This window comes from Thermothelomyces thermophilus, chromosome 7 (assembly GCF_000226095.1).
Source record: "Thermothelomyces thermophilus ATCC 42464 chromosome 7, complete sequence".
Lineage (NCBI taxonomy): Eukaryota > Fungi > Ascomycota > Sordariomycetes > Sordariales > Chaetomiaceae > Thermothelomyces > Thermothelomyces thermophilus.
The window spans coordinates 1,752,407-1,766,880 of record NC_016478.1 but is presented as its reverse complement, the minus strand read 5'-3'; the positions used below and the strand labels follow the sequence as shown (position 1 = coordinate 1,766,880).

At 58.3% G+C, this 14,474-nt stretch overlaps 2 protein-coding genes across 2 annotated transcripts; one reads left to right on the top strand and one right to left on the bottom strand.

The window, feature by feature from the left end:
* Window positions 1-1,439: 1,439 nt before the first annotated feature.
* Window positions 1,440-7,991, bottom strand: MYCTH_2311998 (uncharacterized protein). The gene is made up of 2 exons (XM_003666839.1): window positions 1,948-7,991; window positions 1,440-1,871 (listed from the first exon to the last, which is right to left on the bottom strand). The coding sequence occupies exons 1-2, from the start codon at window positions 7,852-7,854 to the stop codon at window positions 1,653-1,655; spliced, it is 6,126 nt and encodes a 2,041-aa protein (XP_003666887.1). The 5' UTR covers window positions 7,855-7,991; the 3' UTR covers window positions 1,440-1,652.
* A 3,912-nt stretch (window positions 7,992-11,903) lies between these two features.
* Window positions 11,904-14,283, top strand: MYCTH_2311995 (uncharacterized protein). The gene is made up of 2 exons (XM_003666838.1): window positions 11,904-12,758; window positions 12,851-14,283. The coding sequence occupies exons 1-2, from the start codon at window positions 12,160-12,162 to the stop codon at window positions 14,019-14,021; spliced, it is 1,770 nt and encodes a 589-aa protein (XP_003666886.1). The 5' UTR covers window positions 11,904-12,159; the 3' UTR covers window positions 14,022-14,283.
* Window positions 14,284-14,474: the final 191 nt, after the last annotated feature.

Sequence of the window (14,474 nt, the reverse complement as noted above, 5' to 3'; positions counted from 1 at the left end):
AGTCTAGACCTGATGAGAGAGCCTGATTGGAATCAGGATCGAACTACGATTTATTGCAACGCTGGCGCTAGGGAAGCGAAGTGCGTGAAAGCAGAACGCCGACTGACTGGTCAGCACACGCAGACCTTGCTTGCTTCTCCTTTGCTAAGCAAGACCAACGACAGGTACACTGCTTAGAACCTTGGCGGTTGTGCTGCCTACTTGTACCGTATGTACATATATACACTCTCTAACCTCTCTGATCTTGGCTCCCGTGGTTGCCAAGTTGAACTGTCTGAGGCCTGCTTGCCGGAGGCGGCTCGCTGGACAGTGCAAGCAGAGCAGGCAAGCCGATGCCCATGGCGGTGTCCAAGAGGAGTACGTACCAAGTACATACTTTTGGACACTTGAACATGGCACTAATAAGGCACTAGACTGTGTAGTCGCGGTCCTGACGCGTGTCTCTTGTCTCTTGTCTCCATAAGCGCCTAAGCGGAGAGCTCTTGGAAATGAAGCAGCTGCTTTCGGGGGTGGACTGGGTTCCAGGATCGCCAGGGGGAAAAGGGGGGGAAGGGTGGTGTCTTGGTATGAAAAGCCAAATCTGTAGAGACTGGCCAAGTAAACCCACCCACCACAGCGTGACGGCTTCATCTGTAGCTCACAAGAGGTCGACCACATGTATCGACATTAGGTTCGCCGCATGGTGGTCCATCTTGCTTGTTCCTCCTGGCGCACTCTAAAAGCCACCTCCCCAAATTCTGCCAGCGTCGTCCATGCCTACCTATCCAGCAGCACGCGTAGGAGACATACGGCTGGTTTGGCTCGACTTGGGAGGACAAACAGTGCCGCAACGGCTGGCACAGCCCGATTCCATTCATACGCTGAATCTATATAGACATGCCCCTCCGCACGACTTCTTTTTTTCTGAAACAAAAATCTCGTGATGGGTATCCTGCATCTTCCTTCCCCCTTTGTAAGCCATAGAGTCGTGATAGACACGCCTTATGCGCACGCCAAAACAAAGGCCCAGGAAGAAGAGAAAAACAGGAAGGAAAGGAAAAGGGAAGAGGGGGAAAAAAACACGCATATAACGAGAAACAAGATATCGAAGAGGAGAACGAAGAAGTATGAAAGAGAAAACAGCGCACGACAACGCCCGCAACGGGTACCAAGTCTCGTAAACCAATATTTTCCCCAACCAATGCCAAACAAGCCAACACTGACCTAAGGTAAACAAAGACCCCCATATATCGTGATATCAATGAACCATTCAACCTATCCTTCCCCTGCCCAACTCCAGCCTTTTCCGCTCCCTAGAACCACATGCGATTGAGAAACAGAGGAAGAATGTCTATGTAACCCCCCCCCCCACAAAAAAGAAAAAAAAGGCGTTCTATAAGCGTTTGCAACCTCCGATTCATTATAACCGGCATTTTCAAATCAACCCTTTCCTCAAACCACTTCTAGCTCCCGACAACAACCAATCTCTCCACCCCTTGCTGTTTTTTTAATTCTCTCTCGACCCTGAACTGCTACCACGAACGAATCACACACGTACAGGAACAAAAAACAACAGACTTTTTAAGACACAGAGACAGGGAGAAAGAGGACGCGGGTAGAAGAGCGGCGAGAGAGAGCTTTTTGGTTTTTGCTCCCGCCCCTTCGCGGGACGCTCAGAAGAACTTTGACAGCGCCCTGCTGAGGTCGATAAAGTCCACTGGCTTTGTGACGTAATCGTTGAATCCGGCGTTGACGCACTTTTCCTGCACGCCCGACATGACGTTGGCCGAGAGCGCAATGATGGGCAGCGAGCCATGGCCGCGCTCGGCCTCCCACGCGCGCACTTCGCGGCAGGCCTGATAGCCGTCCTTGCGGGGCATGTGAAGGTCGCACTGGCGATGGTGTTAGTCATCAAACGTCTGTTTTTTTTTATCTTTTCCCTAGAGAGAAAAAGGTTCACAAACATACCAAAATCAAGGCGTAATAACCCCACCCCTTGGAAAACACCATCTCGGTGCACTCGACACCGTCGGCGGCCAGCTCGACGGCGACGCCTACCCGCTTCAGGTACTTCTGCAGCACCTTCTGGTTGACCGGGTTGTCCTCCACCAGCAGCACCTTGTAGCCCTTGCCGCCCATGCGGCGCTCCATTTCGAGGTAACTCTGGCGCTGGTCCTCGACGAGTCGCTGTGCCGTCGACCGGTTGTGGTCGATGCTCAGGTCGCGCTCCTTGGCAGGGTCGAAAATGACGGCGAACCGCGATGGTTTGACGGGCTTGTAGATGTACGTCACGTTGCTCTCGGACAGCATGGCCTCGTACTTTGTGCCGGCAACCAGCTTCGAGACGGCCTGGCGCTGGACCGTGTCCGAGAGGATCAGGATGGTGGTGTTGCCGAGCGTGGTCGACGCCGACTGCGAGATCTTGTCCATGAGGGAGATGACCTCCTCCGGGGTGGGGAGGTTAACGACAATATGCGTGAACCTGACCGGATCCTCGCCGCCGAAAAAGGAGTGAGCCTCCTCAACCGAGGCGACGGCTGTGATCTGGTGCGGAACGCTCTTGGGCAGTGTCATCTCGATGTGTTTCGTCGTCGCTTCACGGCTGTGGTTTTGCGGACAGATGATCAGGATGGAGAACATGGGCGGCGATAGGTGGTGGTGGTGGTGCTGCTGCTGCTGGTTTTGTTGTTGGTGTTGCTGCTTCCCGGTCGTCAAGTCCTCTGGGGTTGTGGTAGGTGCACTCTCGGGACTGCCCCTATCCGATGGCATCTCCAGCTTCATCTGGGATAGGTCTTGCCCGCTGGCCCGGGCTGCCTGGCTAAAGTGGACGATGCCGGTATTGACAGACGTCACGGACGAGCGGTCCGTGGCCCGGCTGTGACTAGACGTTGTCGACAGCTCGGAGCTGCCACTAGATGCAGCCGCCGGAGACACGAAATGGGGGATCGCCGTAGGTGGGCTGTCGGAAGGCCGCTCGCGGACGTCAATCGATGCTGGCGGCAGCGCTGCAGGAAAGGGCGTTGCTTGCATCGATCCGGGTGTTGGCTGAGGCACCCAAGACTCGGGGTGATCATCTTCGGTAGGCAAGCCAAATCTCGCCGTGAAAGTGAAGGTAGAGCCCTCGCCCGGGACGGCAGTGCCCACCATCTTTCCCCCGTGCAGCTCGACCAACTGACGGGAGATGACCAGGCCCAAGCCGCTTCCGCCGTGTTGCCTCGTGCTGCTGCCGTCGATCTGGCTGAAGGGCTTGAAGATGAGTTCGGCTTCCTCCTGGGTGAAGCCCCTTCCGGTGTCAATGATGGAGAACTCAAGCATGATCTCATCCGGCCGCAGCCGCGCGTCTTCCGGGACGAAGACCCTGCACTTGCTGAACACCTCGCCCTTGGGGGTGAACTTGATGGCATTTCCGATGACGTTGAGGAGCACTTGGCGAATGCGCACCTTGTCGCCCTTGACCCATGCCGGCACGTCTTCCTCAACCACGTAGTTGAGCTCCAGGCGCTTGGCGACGGCCATGGTCGACACAAGCTCGTTCACGTCCTCGATGAGCGAGCGCGTGTGGAACCACTCGTAGTTCAACTTCATCATGCCGGCGTCTACCTTGGAGAGGTCGAGAATGTCGTTGATGATCATGAGCAGGCTATTGGCGCTCGTTTGGATCGTGTTGGTGTAGTCTCGCTGCTCCTCGTTGAGCGTCGTGTCCTGCAGGAAGCTCACCATGCCGGAGATTCCGATGAGCGGGGTCCGGATCTCGTGCGACATGTTGCTCAGGAAGCGCCCCTTGGAGTCCATGGCCTCCTTCAGCTTCGCCTCGAGAAGTTTCAGGTCGTTAATGTCGGTGGCCGACCCGAAATACGAGCTTGCGCCATTGCCAAAGTCGACGTTGTCAATCTCCACGCAGCGGATGAGATGCCAGCGGTATTCGCCGCTCTTGGAGCGTAACCGGATCTCGGTCGTGTACGAAATCCGTCCGCTGCTATCCGTCGACACTTTAATCACTCCCTTCTTCGCGAGTTCCGAGAGGTTGGCAGAGGATAGGTGATTTGTGGTCGCGTCATTGCTGCCGTTTCTGGAGTTGTTCTGCTGGCCGGAGCCGTGGCCGTCGCCATCGGGGAGGGACGAGTGCTTCTCCGACTGGCGGGGAGCGGTATAGTCGGCCGAGAACGAGCGGTCGTGGCTCGAAGTTCCCCCCCGTTTGGAATCGTGATTCGACTGTTCCGTCGGGGGGATCCGGCACTTGGCGAGGTCGTCCGGGTGCACGTAATCCATGAAGCCGAGGCCCAGGACGTCGTCGGAAACTTGGCCGGTGTAAGACAACCACTGCTCGTTTGCAAAAGTGATGCCTTCGTCCTCGGTAGCGGTGAAGATGATCTGTGGTATCAGGTTCGCGAGCAGGCGGTGCTTAGCCTCGGACGCCAACACCTCCTCCTGCCTCGCCGCCTTGACCTCCGCCATGTGCTGGTCATGGATGTCCATGTACGAGCCCAGAAACTGCATGATAACGCCCCTCTTGTCCTTGGACGCTACGGCCCGGGCGTAGAACCATCGGTATGCGCCATCGAACCGCCTTATCCGGACCTTCTTCGCGAATTGCCCCCCCGTCCGAACGCAGTGGCTCCACTCGCGAAGGTACCCTTCTCTGTCTTCCGGGTGTATGCTTCCCCATGGGTCGGCCGCCAGTTCGGCCGAGGTCTGCCCGCGGTAGGTCAGAAACCGGCTGTTGACCCATACTATCTCGCCCGTCTGCGGCAGGGCCACGAACACGTGAGCGGGCAACGAGTCCAGGATGAGCCCCTTCAGCTTGTCTGACGGGGGTGTCATGTCGGTTTGCGTCATGGATCCCGATCTACTGGGCGCCGGATGAGGGACCCCCAGGGAAATCGTCGAACTGGGCGGGAGAGACTGGAAAATCGACGCAAAGTCGGCGCCGTACGAGTGGAGCTGAGTGTGCCGATGCGGCGCCGAACCCGGGGTGCCAGCCGTCGCCTTTTGGTTCTCGGCCAGCGGCGGCGGCGCCATCGAGCTCTCCTTCTCGCCGGGGCCTTCATCTGTCTTCTCTCTGGCCGCCCCCAGCTGTCTCTGCTGAGCACCGACCCACGGGTACTCTTCGACAGGCTCGTGGCGCGCAGACTCGTTGCTCCTCCGAGACTCGGCCGCGGTCGGGCTGGCAGTGGCTGGCTCATGCAGCTGCGCCTTGCCCCCCGATAAGCGTAGGGATGACCGTTTTTCGGAAAGCGGTGTGTCTCGTGAGTTCGTCCTCGGTCGCTGTCCGGCGTGCGTGGGGCCCTTGGTCACGGAACTGAAGTAACTGTCCACATGTACGGGAGCAGGGCTCGATGTATGCCCCCGCTTGCCATCCATGACTCCGCTGAGAGACGAGGGGTCCCAGTTGGGAGTCCCGCCAGGAGACCCGGCAGCACTGCGGGCGGGGCCAGAATAGTCACTCGGGCTAGTCATGCTGCCGGCCATCGAGTCCCGCGAAGCGGGATCTTCGGCAGGCATGTGGGAAAACGATCCCAAGGCGGTTGGATCAGCGAGCGGTCGTCCGTCAGGTCGGAGGGCGCCAAAGCCGGCCGTCTGCGGCCTACGCTTTTGCAGCCCGTTCAGTTCGGTCTCGAGGTTGGTGTAATGACGGCAAAGGGAGAAGGAGGTGGCGAGGTGCGGGGCGAGGTATTCCAGGGACTGCCGGAGGTTGGACGGGTAAGGGATTATAGGACTCAGGATGGAGAGAATGGCGATCGGGGCATGCTTCTCCTTGACCGTACGCTCTGGGGAGAGGTTCGCAGTCGGCGGCGGGTCCCCGGATTTGCGGGCCGAGATTTTTTGTTCCATGACCGACGGGTCGAGCTTGAAGGAGGGGTTAGGTCGGGACAGCAGCACGTGTGTCAGGGGGACGTGTAGTATGGTCCAGGAGTTGTCGACGCCGATGGCCTCTGGAGGTACCATGGCCGAGTAATCGGCGGGTGAGGCCGATGGGTTGAAGGATTCCTCGTCGACCACGGCGTCGGTAAAAAAGGGGTTCTCGGCCGGGTCGGCCCTGACGGCGGGCGAAGGTGCCGGGGACTGCGACCATGGAGAGGGCGGGGCCTGTTCATACTCTTCGTATCTCGGAGTCGGCGGTTTGGGCGTCTCGTCCTCCTCCATCCGGGGCCCGAGCGTGAACTTCCTCTCCAGCGCCTGGGGCCGGGGGCTCCGACTGGAGGTGGGCGAAAAGGTGGCGTTGCCGAGGATGGAAGAGAGCTTCGACAGCGAATCCGAGCGCGGCTTCCTAGCCCTCTTCCGGGGGCCCTCGGGCGACCTGGCACCAGGTGAGGCGCGGGCGTCCACGGACTTCCTGCCGCCTGATTCCTGGTTGAGGTAGGGGTATGACCTGGTCAGCGCGACGACGCGGCCACGGTCGAGGATGCGGAGGATGCCGTTGTGGTCGATGAGCGGATCGGCTTCGTAGTCGAGCGCCTGCAACACATTCAGCACCTTCCCGTGGCCCCGCCTGGGGGCTGAGAAGGGCGCCTCCCAGCTCGGGATCTCTTGCTGCTCCTCGCGCGCGTCGTGCTGTTCCAGGGCCTCCCGGTTAAGGCTGGTCAAACTCGCGCCCGTCAGACGGTCACCGTGCACGCCCGAATCGGGGCCCCCATGAGTGGTGGTCGGGTGGTGGGATTTACTCCTCGAGAGCACTTGAGGCCGTCTTGGGGGAGGAACGGCCCGCTCATCTTCTGCAGCCTGCCTATTCTGCTCATAAGACGTGAACGAATGCCGGCTCTGCAGCACAGGTCGCGCCGGTGCTTGTTTCGCCGAAGGCTCGGCGGTGGTCTGGGAGGAGCGGTCGGGGGTCTCGTCGGTGCTGCTGGGCATCAGGCTCGAGCCCCTGGCGAGGTAGGCCATGCTCAGGTCGTCCTCGCGATGGGCATTATACGTCGCCTTCTGGCCCCACGGGACATTCTCGATATCGGTGGAGTCGGCCGGGACGGCGAGCGTCACCCTCTCCGCCTTGTACACGTCGACCATGATCTGCACCACAGTCTGCCACCACGCGTCCAAGCCGGGTTCGGCCGTGAGCATCAGAGCCAACTCGTAGAGGTTCGGGCTGGGGAAGTCAGGGTGGTCTGGCACCGCGCGCGAGGACCCGGGCGGGAGGAACGTCAGGTTGGAGGCCGGCGTCGACGGGTTCGACGCCAGAGCGTCCTGGCCTCCGAGGGCGTCGGGCGGCGGTCGGTGTCCGTCGGGCGGCACAGTGGGTGAGAGAGTGGTGAAGGGACGATGGACGGAGGGGGGTAGGAAGGTGGAGGGAGCCATACGGGGAAACGGGTAAGAGGGGGTCGATGCCATCGGCCCGGGGGTTGCCGACCCTGCCCGGACGGTATGACCAGACCCTGTCGAGGTGGTAGAGGCCGAAGTATGCAGCGGATCGGAGGCGGGGCTGGACGAGCTGGGCTGTGACGAAGGTGAGTTCTCTTCCTGAATGGGAGAGACCCTCTTGGAGCCCAATGGGGCCGGTTGTTCCCCCCTTGGTGTTGGCACCGATTCCTTGTTTTCCATCTGACGTGCCGGGTTCTCGCAATACTCGTTCAACTGTCGCTGTGCGTCCCTCGGTTCCGACTCCGTCTCCCTAGTGCCCCAGGGCCTGGCTTTGTCATTTCTTGCCACCGGCGACGGAGCCCCCGAACGACTCCCTGCTGGCGTAGCGCCATCTAGTAGCAGGTCTTGCTGTTGTTGTTGCTGTTGTTGGTAGTCGGCTGGTGCGGTCGGCTCTCCGGCGGTCGCCGGCTCGATTTGGTCCTTGAAGGCTACGGTCTCGCTGCGGGTCGGCCGAGGGCCTGAACCGGGGCCACTCGACGGGTGTGACCCCTCGGCATTACTCACCGGGCCACACGACATTTGTTCTTTTTATCGCAGTCGTCAAGATCGGTTTGAACGCCTGCTCAGAAAACCATCGGGTAAAGGTCAATTGCGGGAAGAAGAAAAAAGGAAAACAAAAGAAAGAAAAGAAAATAACAACTGCGGTGCTCAACACCGGAAAGAGCCTATCTCCGGAGGGAGACGGTCTGTCTCCTTGCTCTGCGATCTCTCTCTCTCTCTCTCCTCGAAAATCGGTCGTTCGCAACCTTCTGTCCGCATGCCTTACTGGGGGTGTTGTTCCCAGCGACGTCGGCTAAAGGCGCCCACAAAGGCTCGAGCTGGGGGTCGGGCACACATCCAACGCTACCGCCGGCGACACCAGAGGGGTTGGGATGGGGAAGAGTCGGCTAGAAAAAAGAAAAAAAAAGGATGTAAGACAAGATGCAGAAGAAGAACGATTAGCTGCGGTGCGAGCTTGAATCGGGCGACACCAAACACGGCGAGGCAAGCTGGCGCCGGTCGCAGCAGTTCCGTGTTGTCTCGTGATTGCAACAGTGTTGCGGAGACAAGACGCGGAGGTCCAAACTCGAGCGTTGACAGAGGAGGAAAGGGTTCCAAGCGACCGGCCAATTAGCTGGGCAGCGAGGATGGACAGAGGTCGGTGAGCGGCCGTAGTGGTATTTTTGTGCGTGTGTGCGTGCGTGTGTATATGTAGGTATGTATGGACGCGTCGTCGGCAATGCGCAGTGGATAGGCAGCTTAGACGGCGGGCATGGGTCGTTAGGCCATGGGCGTTGCGGCGATCTGGCAGTGTGGGTTGTAGAAAAGAGTCGGAAGAGGAACTTGGTAGGGTCAAGGAACGAGTTGGCAACGCCCCAGTGACCGAAAGGGGAACTATGACGTTATGCGGCCACTGCGCGTGGAGGTGAGGTGCGCAAAACCCACAATTCCCGCCGTCCAGACTGCGGTACGGTATCCGTACACGCTACGGATTACAAGTATGTATGTATGTACATACATACATACATACACGCGTACATACATACGCTACCGCGACACTAGTGGATCGCGGGCCAAGCGACCAGATCTCGGGAAGAGAATTGCACCACAAGTTTTTTTTTTTTTTTCTTTCGGGAACCCGCAGAACTCGCCTAATGTGTTGAAGGTTCTGTGGCTCCGTGGCTCAAACCCGCAACGGGAAAGAACAGGGCGCGAATTCTGAAAATGGCAGTGCTTTAGGGAGGAGGGGGGATGGCCCGGGCGAGGCTGCAGGATAGGCTAGGTGGAGACCAGACATTGCCGCACTGTGGCCTCCGGGCCGTGGAAAGAGCTGGATGTGGGAGTGCTGAGAGAAACCACTCAGTGCCCTAAAAAGGTATCTAAGGTATCTACTCAGTAGTACTGTACTGTACATAACTACACCACAGTAATCCGTGCGCAAGCCATGTAACGCAGGGGGGGGCGCTCCGGCGCTCTCCACCAACTTTGACTCCAAGTATACTTGTACGACAGTGCAGTGGTGATAGCTCGCGGCTCAGTAGAAAACATGATGGCTGGCTGATCAATCGTGCTTGCATTTGTTGGGAAGCCGAGGGCGTATCTATGTATGTATGTATGTATCCATCTAGATTCATAGACACGCATCATCGGCCGAAAACATATATACCGTGTATGTATCTATGTACGGTACTGTATAATACTGTGTAGCGTTCGGACTAAGCGACCTGCACTACTACGCAGCGGCTAAGATTACTTGAAAGAGCTCGTTTCAAGTGATGGTGTTTCAACGGACCCGTGGGCTCGTTGGTGATGGATGATTGTATGGAATACTAAACAGGGTGAGAACATCAACTACATAGTACGCGCGTGCTTTCTTTTTCAAGACTCCAGTGGAGAAACGAATTGTTGAGCGTCCAGGGACCAGGCAGGCAGGGGTCCGATCTTGTTTGGAATCGGCAGGGGCGCGCGGGGCCAGGCCGTCTGGGCATCACCCTAGCGTGGTTGGCCGCACTAGCGTACGGATCGCTTGCTTGGGACTTTGCTGATTCGCCTACGCTTAGTTACACTACTCCCTAGTTACCCGTAGCGTCGGCCAGTCATAGGTCGCTACCGACCGGAGAAGGCAGAGTCAGATGCTGTCAGGTTTACATGAGTCGCCGTCCATTGATCGCTCGTCCACAATGTACTTGGCTGCTTGTTATTGAAGCACCGTGACACGCAGCACGTCGTTCTACAACAACACGAGCCGATCCCGACGAATCCAGAGCCGCCAAACTCGTTCGTGTTCCGGAGATCGGCCCTGTCACCATCCCTGTCTGTGCGAAAAGACGCCTGTTCGAGTATCGATTTCACTAGAGGAGAGTATCCGCACGTGCTGCAGAGGGTCAGGTAGGTAGGTAGTTGGTCAGTACCTACCTGTAAGCATGTGTGTATATAAGATTGGTGGAAGTACCTTAGGTATATACGGAATACTTGTATGTATATTGAATACCGGTGCTTCTCAGTGTGTTCCCCCGCAGAAGCGGCAGGGCGCCGCCTCCTACGCACGCGGATGTCTCGGTTTTGTTGGGAACCCGGAACGAGTACTTTGTCGGGTGACAGCACAAGGACTGACAACTCACAACCCCACGGAGGGGCCCATGGCGGCGCATCTTTTCCCCCTTGCGGCGCCGTCCGAAATCGAGTTCGTCATCCGAACTTAAGGATGCCTTCAGTATGTTTTTTTCCTTTACCGATTAGTTATCACTATTTTTGTAACGGGTTCAAGTTGGCGAGATAGGCGCAACACCGTGCTAAAAAAGAGGCGGCAGCGAGCGAACATTGCAGAGTGAGTGGCCAAAGGGGGAGCAGCGCCCGAGATGCTGTTCTGCGACAGAATAAACTGGGGCAAGTCCCATCCCAGATTAAATCGTCGATCAGCCTGTAGAATGACGTCATTGTGCGGGACCGGAACCGATGAGAGGCGCCTGACTTGTTCCATTGCGCATCCCGGCCCAGTGCCACCACTTCTGTTTCGTTGGGATTCCACACCACCCTCCTTGCAGTGAGTCGTGTAGAGTAATCTGTAAATACCTCGAAATCTGACAAACGGCGGCATTGTTCCCCGACCGCTGTGTCGTCAACTGGGAAGCCTCGCACAAATGCATCTGTCTGCTTCGGCGCCGCCCTCGAGACTGTGATTCGAGATATCGCGGTGCTGAGAACCCGCAACGAAGCAATCGAAACAACGAAGCAGTCTGTCCGATTGTTTCTTTGCCCGCGAGTCGCGAAATCCAAGAATATCGTCTCTCGAATGCCCGAATGCGCGCCTTAGCCAGACCGACAATTTTCTCGCTGAAGTCAAGCCTGGGTATATCGGAGAACGTGCCAATGAGCTTGTATCAAAAATGTATTGTCACCGATCGGATGTCATTCGAGTATTATTGTACTAGTGCCATTGTTCTCGAAAATCGTGCGAGATGGGACGGCTAGACGAGAGCCCGAAGGTGTGGATCGCCCACTCCACGTGGGCCTCTGGGTCGAACAGGATTGCGATGGCCGCAAGCCGGTCTTCGGTAAGCCGATCGATGCTGCTTGTGCAAATTTAAGAATAAAGAAGAAAAGAAGAAAAAAAACAAAAAGGCCCTAGTCCAGATGAGCAGTCAAGGGTCCCTGCACTTCGTTGGATGAAGTGCGAGCCAAAGGGCTACTTTTAGTATACGTAACACTCTCTATAGTAGGTACCAGTAGAGTTCTGATCGAGACGACAGCTGCACCGAGTTCCAAGATGGCGTGTGATCAAGCAACGGACAGCGCAGACCGAGTACAGATCCGTACTGGAAGGGAACACCCAACGAGGTCGTTATTCCGTACTCCGTTAGGTAGGCACTCATTATCTTACATTCAAACTACAGGAAGGTAGTGTACAGAGTATAGAGTGCCAACACGAACTTGCTACTTTGTGAGGGCTAGTAGCTTTCTAAGTAAGATAAGGTATGTCTTGTTTCCGTACTTGGCAACTACCTAAAGCGGGGCCCTGAGTTCTACACCGTTAATGATTGGTGCTATCCAACCCCACCTGCCCGGAAGTCGACAAGACGGTCACAACCCGGAGCTTCTCTAGCTTCACTGCACTCTGCCTACCGTTTTGCAACGCCGACGCCGACGCCGACGCCGCCATGAACCCGGTTACGGCCGCTGTCTTTAGGAATTGATGGACCGCACAGCCCTGACGTTCTGATTATGATACGAGCGCCCTCGCAGTCTCGAAACGCCTCTTAACCCGATAAAGTCCCCTTCGTCGACCGATCGCATCAGGATTTCTGAAACCTCGAACCATCGGCCGCGCGCGTCGCTGACGACGGGATGGCCGACTCGGACGGCGAATACGTCGAGGATCTTTCGGACGATGACCTCGACCACCGCGCGGACTCCGCCGGCAAGGGCAGCTCCTACGGCACGCGATCCAAGGGCGGTCGCGCCAACGGAAAGTCGGGCGATGGCCGCAAGGGCGCCCGCTCCAAGGCTGCGTGGGAGGACATCAAGCGATCGTGGGAGAATGTGGTCGAGACAGAAGATGGCAGCATCACGATCGAGGCCCTCATCGAGGCCGAGAAGCGTCGCCGCCTCATGCGCGACACGACTCCCTTCCAGCGCGGCATCATCCGGCACCTGATGCTGGTGCTCGACATGAGCTTCGCCATGGCCGAGAAGGATCTCCTGCCGAACCGATACTTGCTGACGCTCAACTACGCCGTCGACTTTGTGCGCGAGTACTTTGAGCAGAACCCCATCAGCCAGCTGGGCATTGTCGGGATGCGCGACGGCATCGCCGTCAGGATCAGCGACATGGGCGGGAACCCGGCCGAACACATTGAGAAACTGAGGACCTGGGCCGAACAGCAGGAGCCGCAGGGGAACCCGAGTTTACAAAACGCCCTGGAAATGTGTCGGGGCGCACTATTGTTCGTGGAACCCCCAGGAAAGAAAAAAGAAGAAAAATAAAAGCAGAGGTTGTTGATCGCTAACGCTCCCCCCCCCTTTTTCCTCCTCAAAGCCACACCCCATCCCACGGCACGCGCGAAGTCCTCATCATCTACGGCGCCCTCCTGTCCAGCGACCCCGGCGACATCCACGATACCATAGCCAAACTCCTGAACGACCGCATCCGCGTCTCCGTCGTAGGGCTCGCCGCCCAGGTCGCCATCTGCGAGCAGCTCTGCACGCGCACCAACGGCGGCGACCCTTCCAGCTACGCCGTCGCCCTGCACGAGCAGCACTTCCGGGAGCTCTTCCTGGCCGCCACCACCCCGCCCGTGACCCAGTCCACCCCTCCTCCCCCCGGTGCTGGCGACGGCACAAACAACAACAACAACAGCCAGCAGCAGAGCCAGCAGAGCCAGCAGGCCTCCCTCCTCATCATGGGCTTCCCCTCGCGCGCCCTCGCCTCCAAGGACCACGTCAGCCTCTGCGCCTGCCACAACCGGCCCACCCGCGAGGGGTACGCCTGCACGCGCTGCCGCACAAAGGTCTGCCGCCTGCCCGCCGAGTGCCCCGTCTGCGGCCTGACCCTCGTCCTGAGCACCCACCTGGCCCGCTCCTACCACCACCTGTTCCCCCTCCGCGGCTGGGTCGCCGTGTCGTGGGCCGAGGCCGCCAGGGCCAAGTCCGGCGTGTGCTTCGCCTGCCTGGCGCCGTTCCCGCCCGTCCCACCGACGGCCACGGCGGGTGGTGGTGGTGGTGCTGGCGCGGGTGGTGCCGGTGCCGGTGCCGGTGGTACGTCGCTCGACGACAAGGCCGACGGGAAGAAGAAGAAGACGTCAAAGTCGGCGGCCGGGCCGGGGTCCGGCGAGGCCAAGACGCCGGCGGCCGCGGTCGTCGCCGCCGCCGGGGTCAGCGAGAGCGGCCGGTACGCCTGTCCCGTGTGCGGGAACCACTTCTGCATCGACTGCGACGTCTTCGCGCACGAGATGATCCACAACTGCCCGGGCTGCCAGAGCGACACGCGAGGGGCGGCTGCCGCCGCTGCCGCCGCTACCGGTGCGCAACGGGAGAACGGGGAGAGCGGCGGCGGCAGCGGCAGCGGCGGCGGTGGCGGTGGTGGTGGTGGTGGTGGTGACGATGGGGAGACGAGGGTGAACGGCCAGAGCCAGAGTCAGGGTCAAGGCCAGGGCCAGGCCCAGGCCCAGGGAGGCGAGGGAGGCGAGGCGATGGTGGTGGATTCATAGGTTGGAAGCGATCGAACACTTCGCGGGGGATCATGGGGTGGGATATGGTTGCCAACTGGTGTCTTGTGTGTTCTTAAACGGCGTTGAGTGGGTGAGGGAAGGGGCTGACATCTGGAAGATAATCGGAAGACAAAATCATTGCGGTAAACTCACAGACAGGATAAGAGAAAAACAAATCCAGTATAGGAGGAGAAAGACCATGGCGGAGGAGAAAAAAAGAAGAGCATCATCAATTGTGAGTAGATGCTGCTAAGACTTGAGAAGCATCAGCGGTATCATCCCTGCATAAACTTTACAGCGCTTTAAAAACATCAAAAAGTTGTAACAAAATGCCACCCACTCCTCCCCATTCCCTTCCCCCCCTTCCTTTTCCTCTCCTTGTTTTCCTCTCCTTCTTTTCCTCTCCTTCTTTTCCTCTCCTTCTTTTCCTCTCCTTCTTTTCCTCTCCTTCTT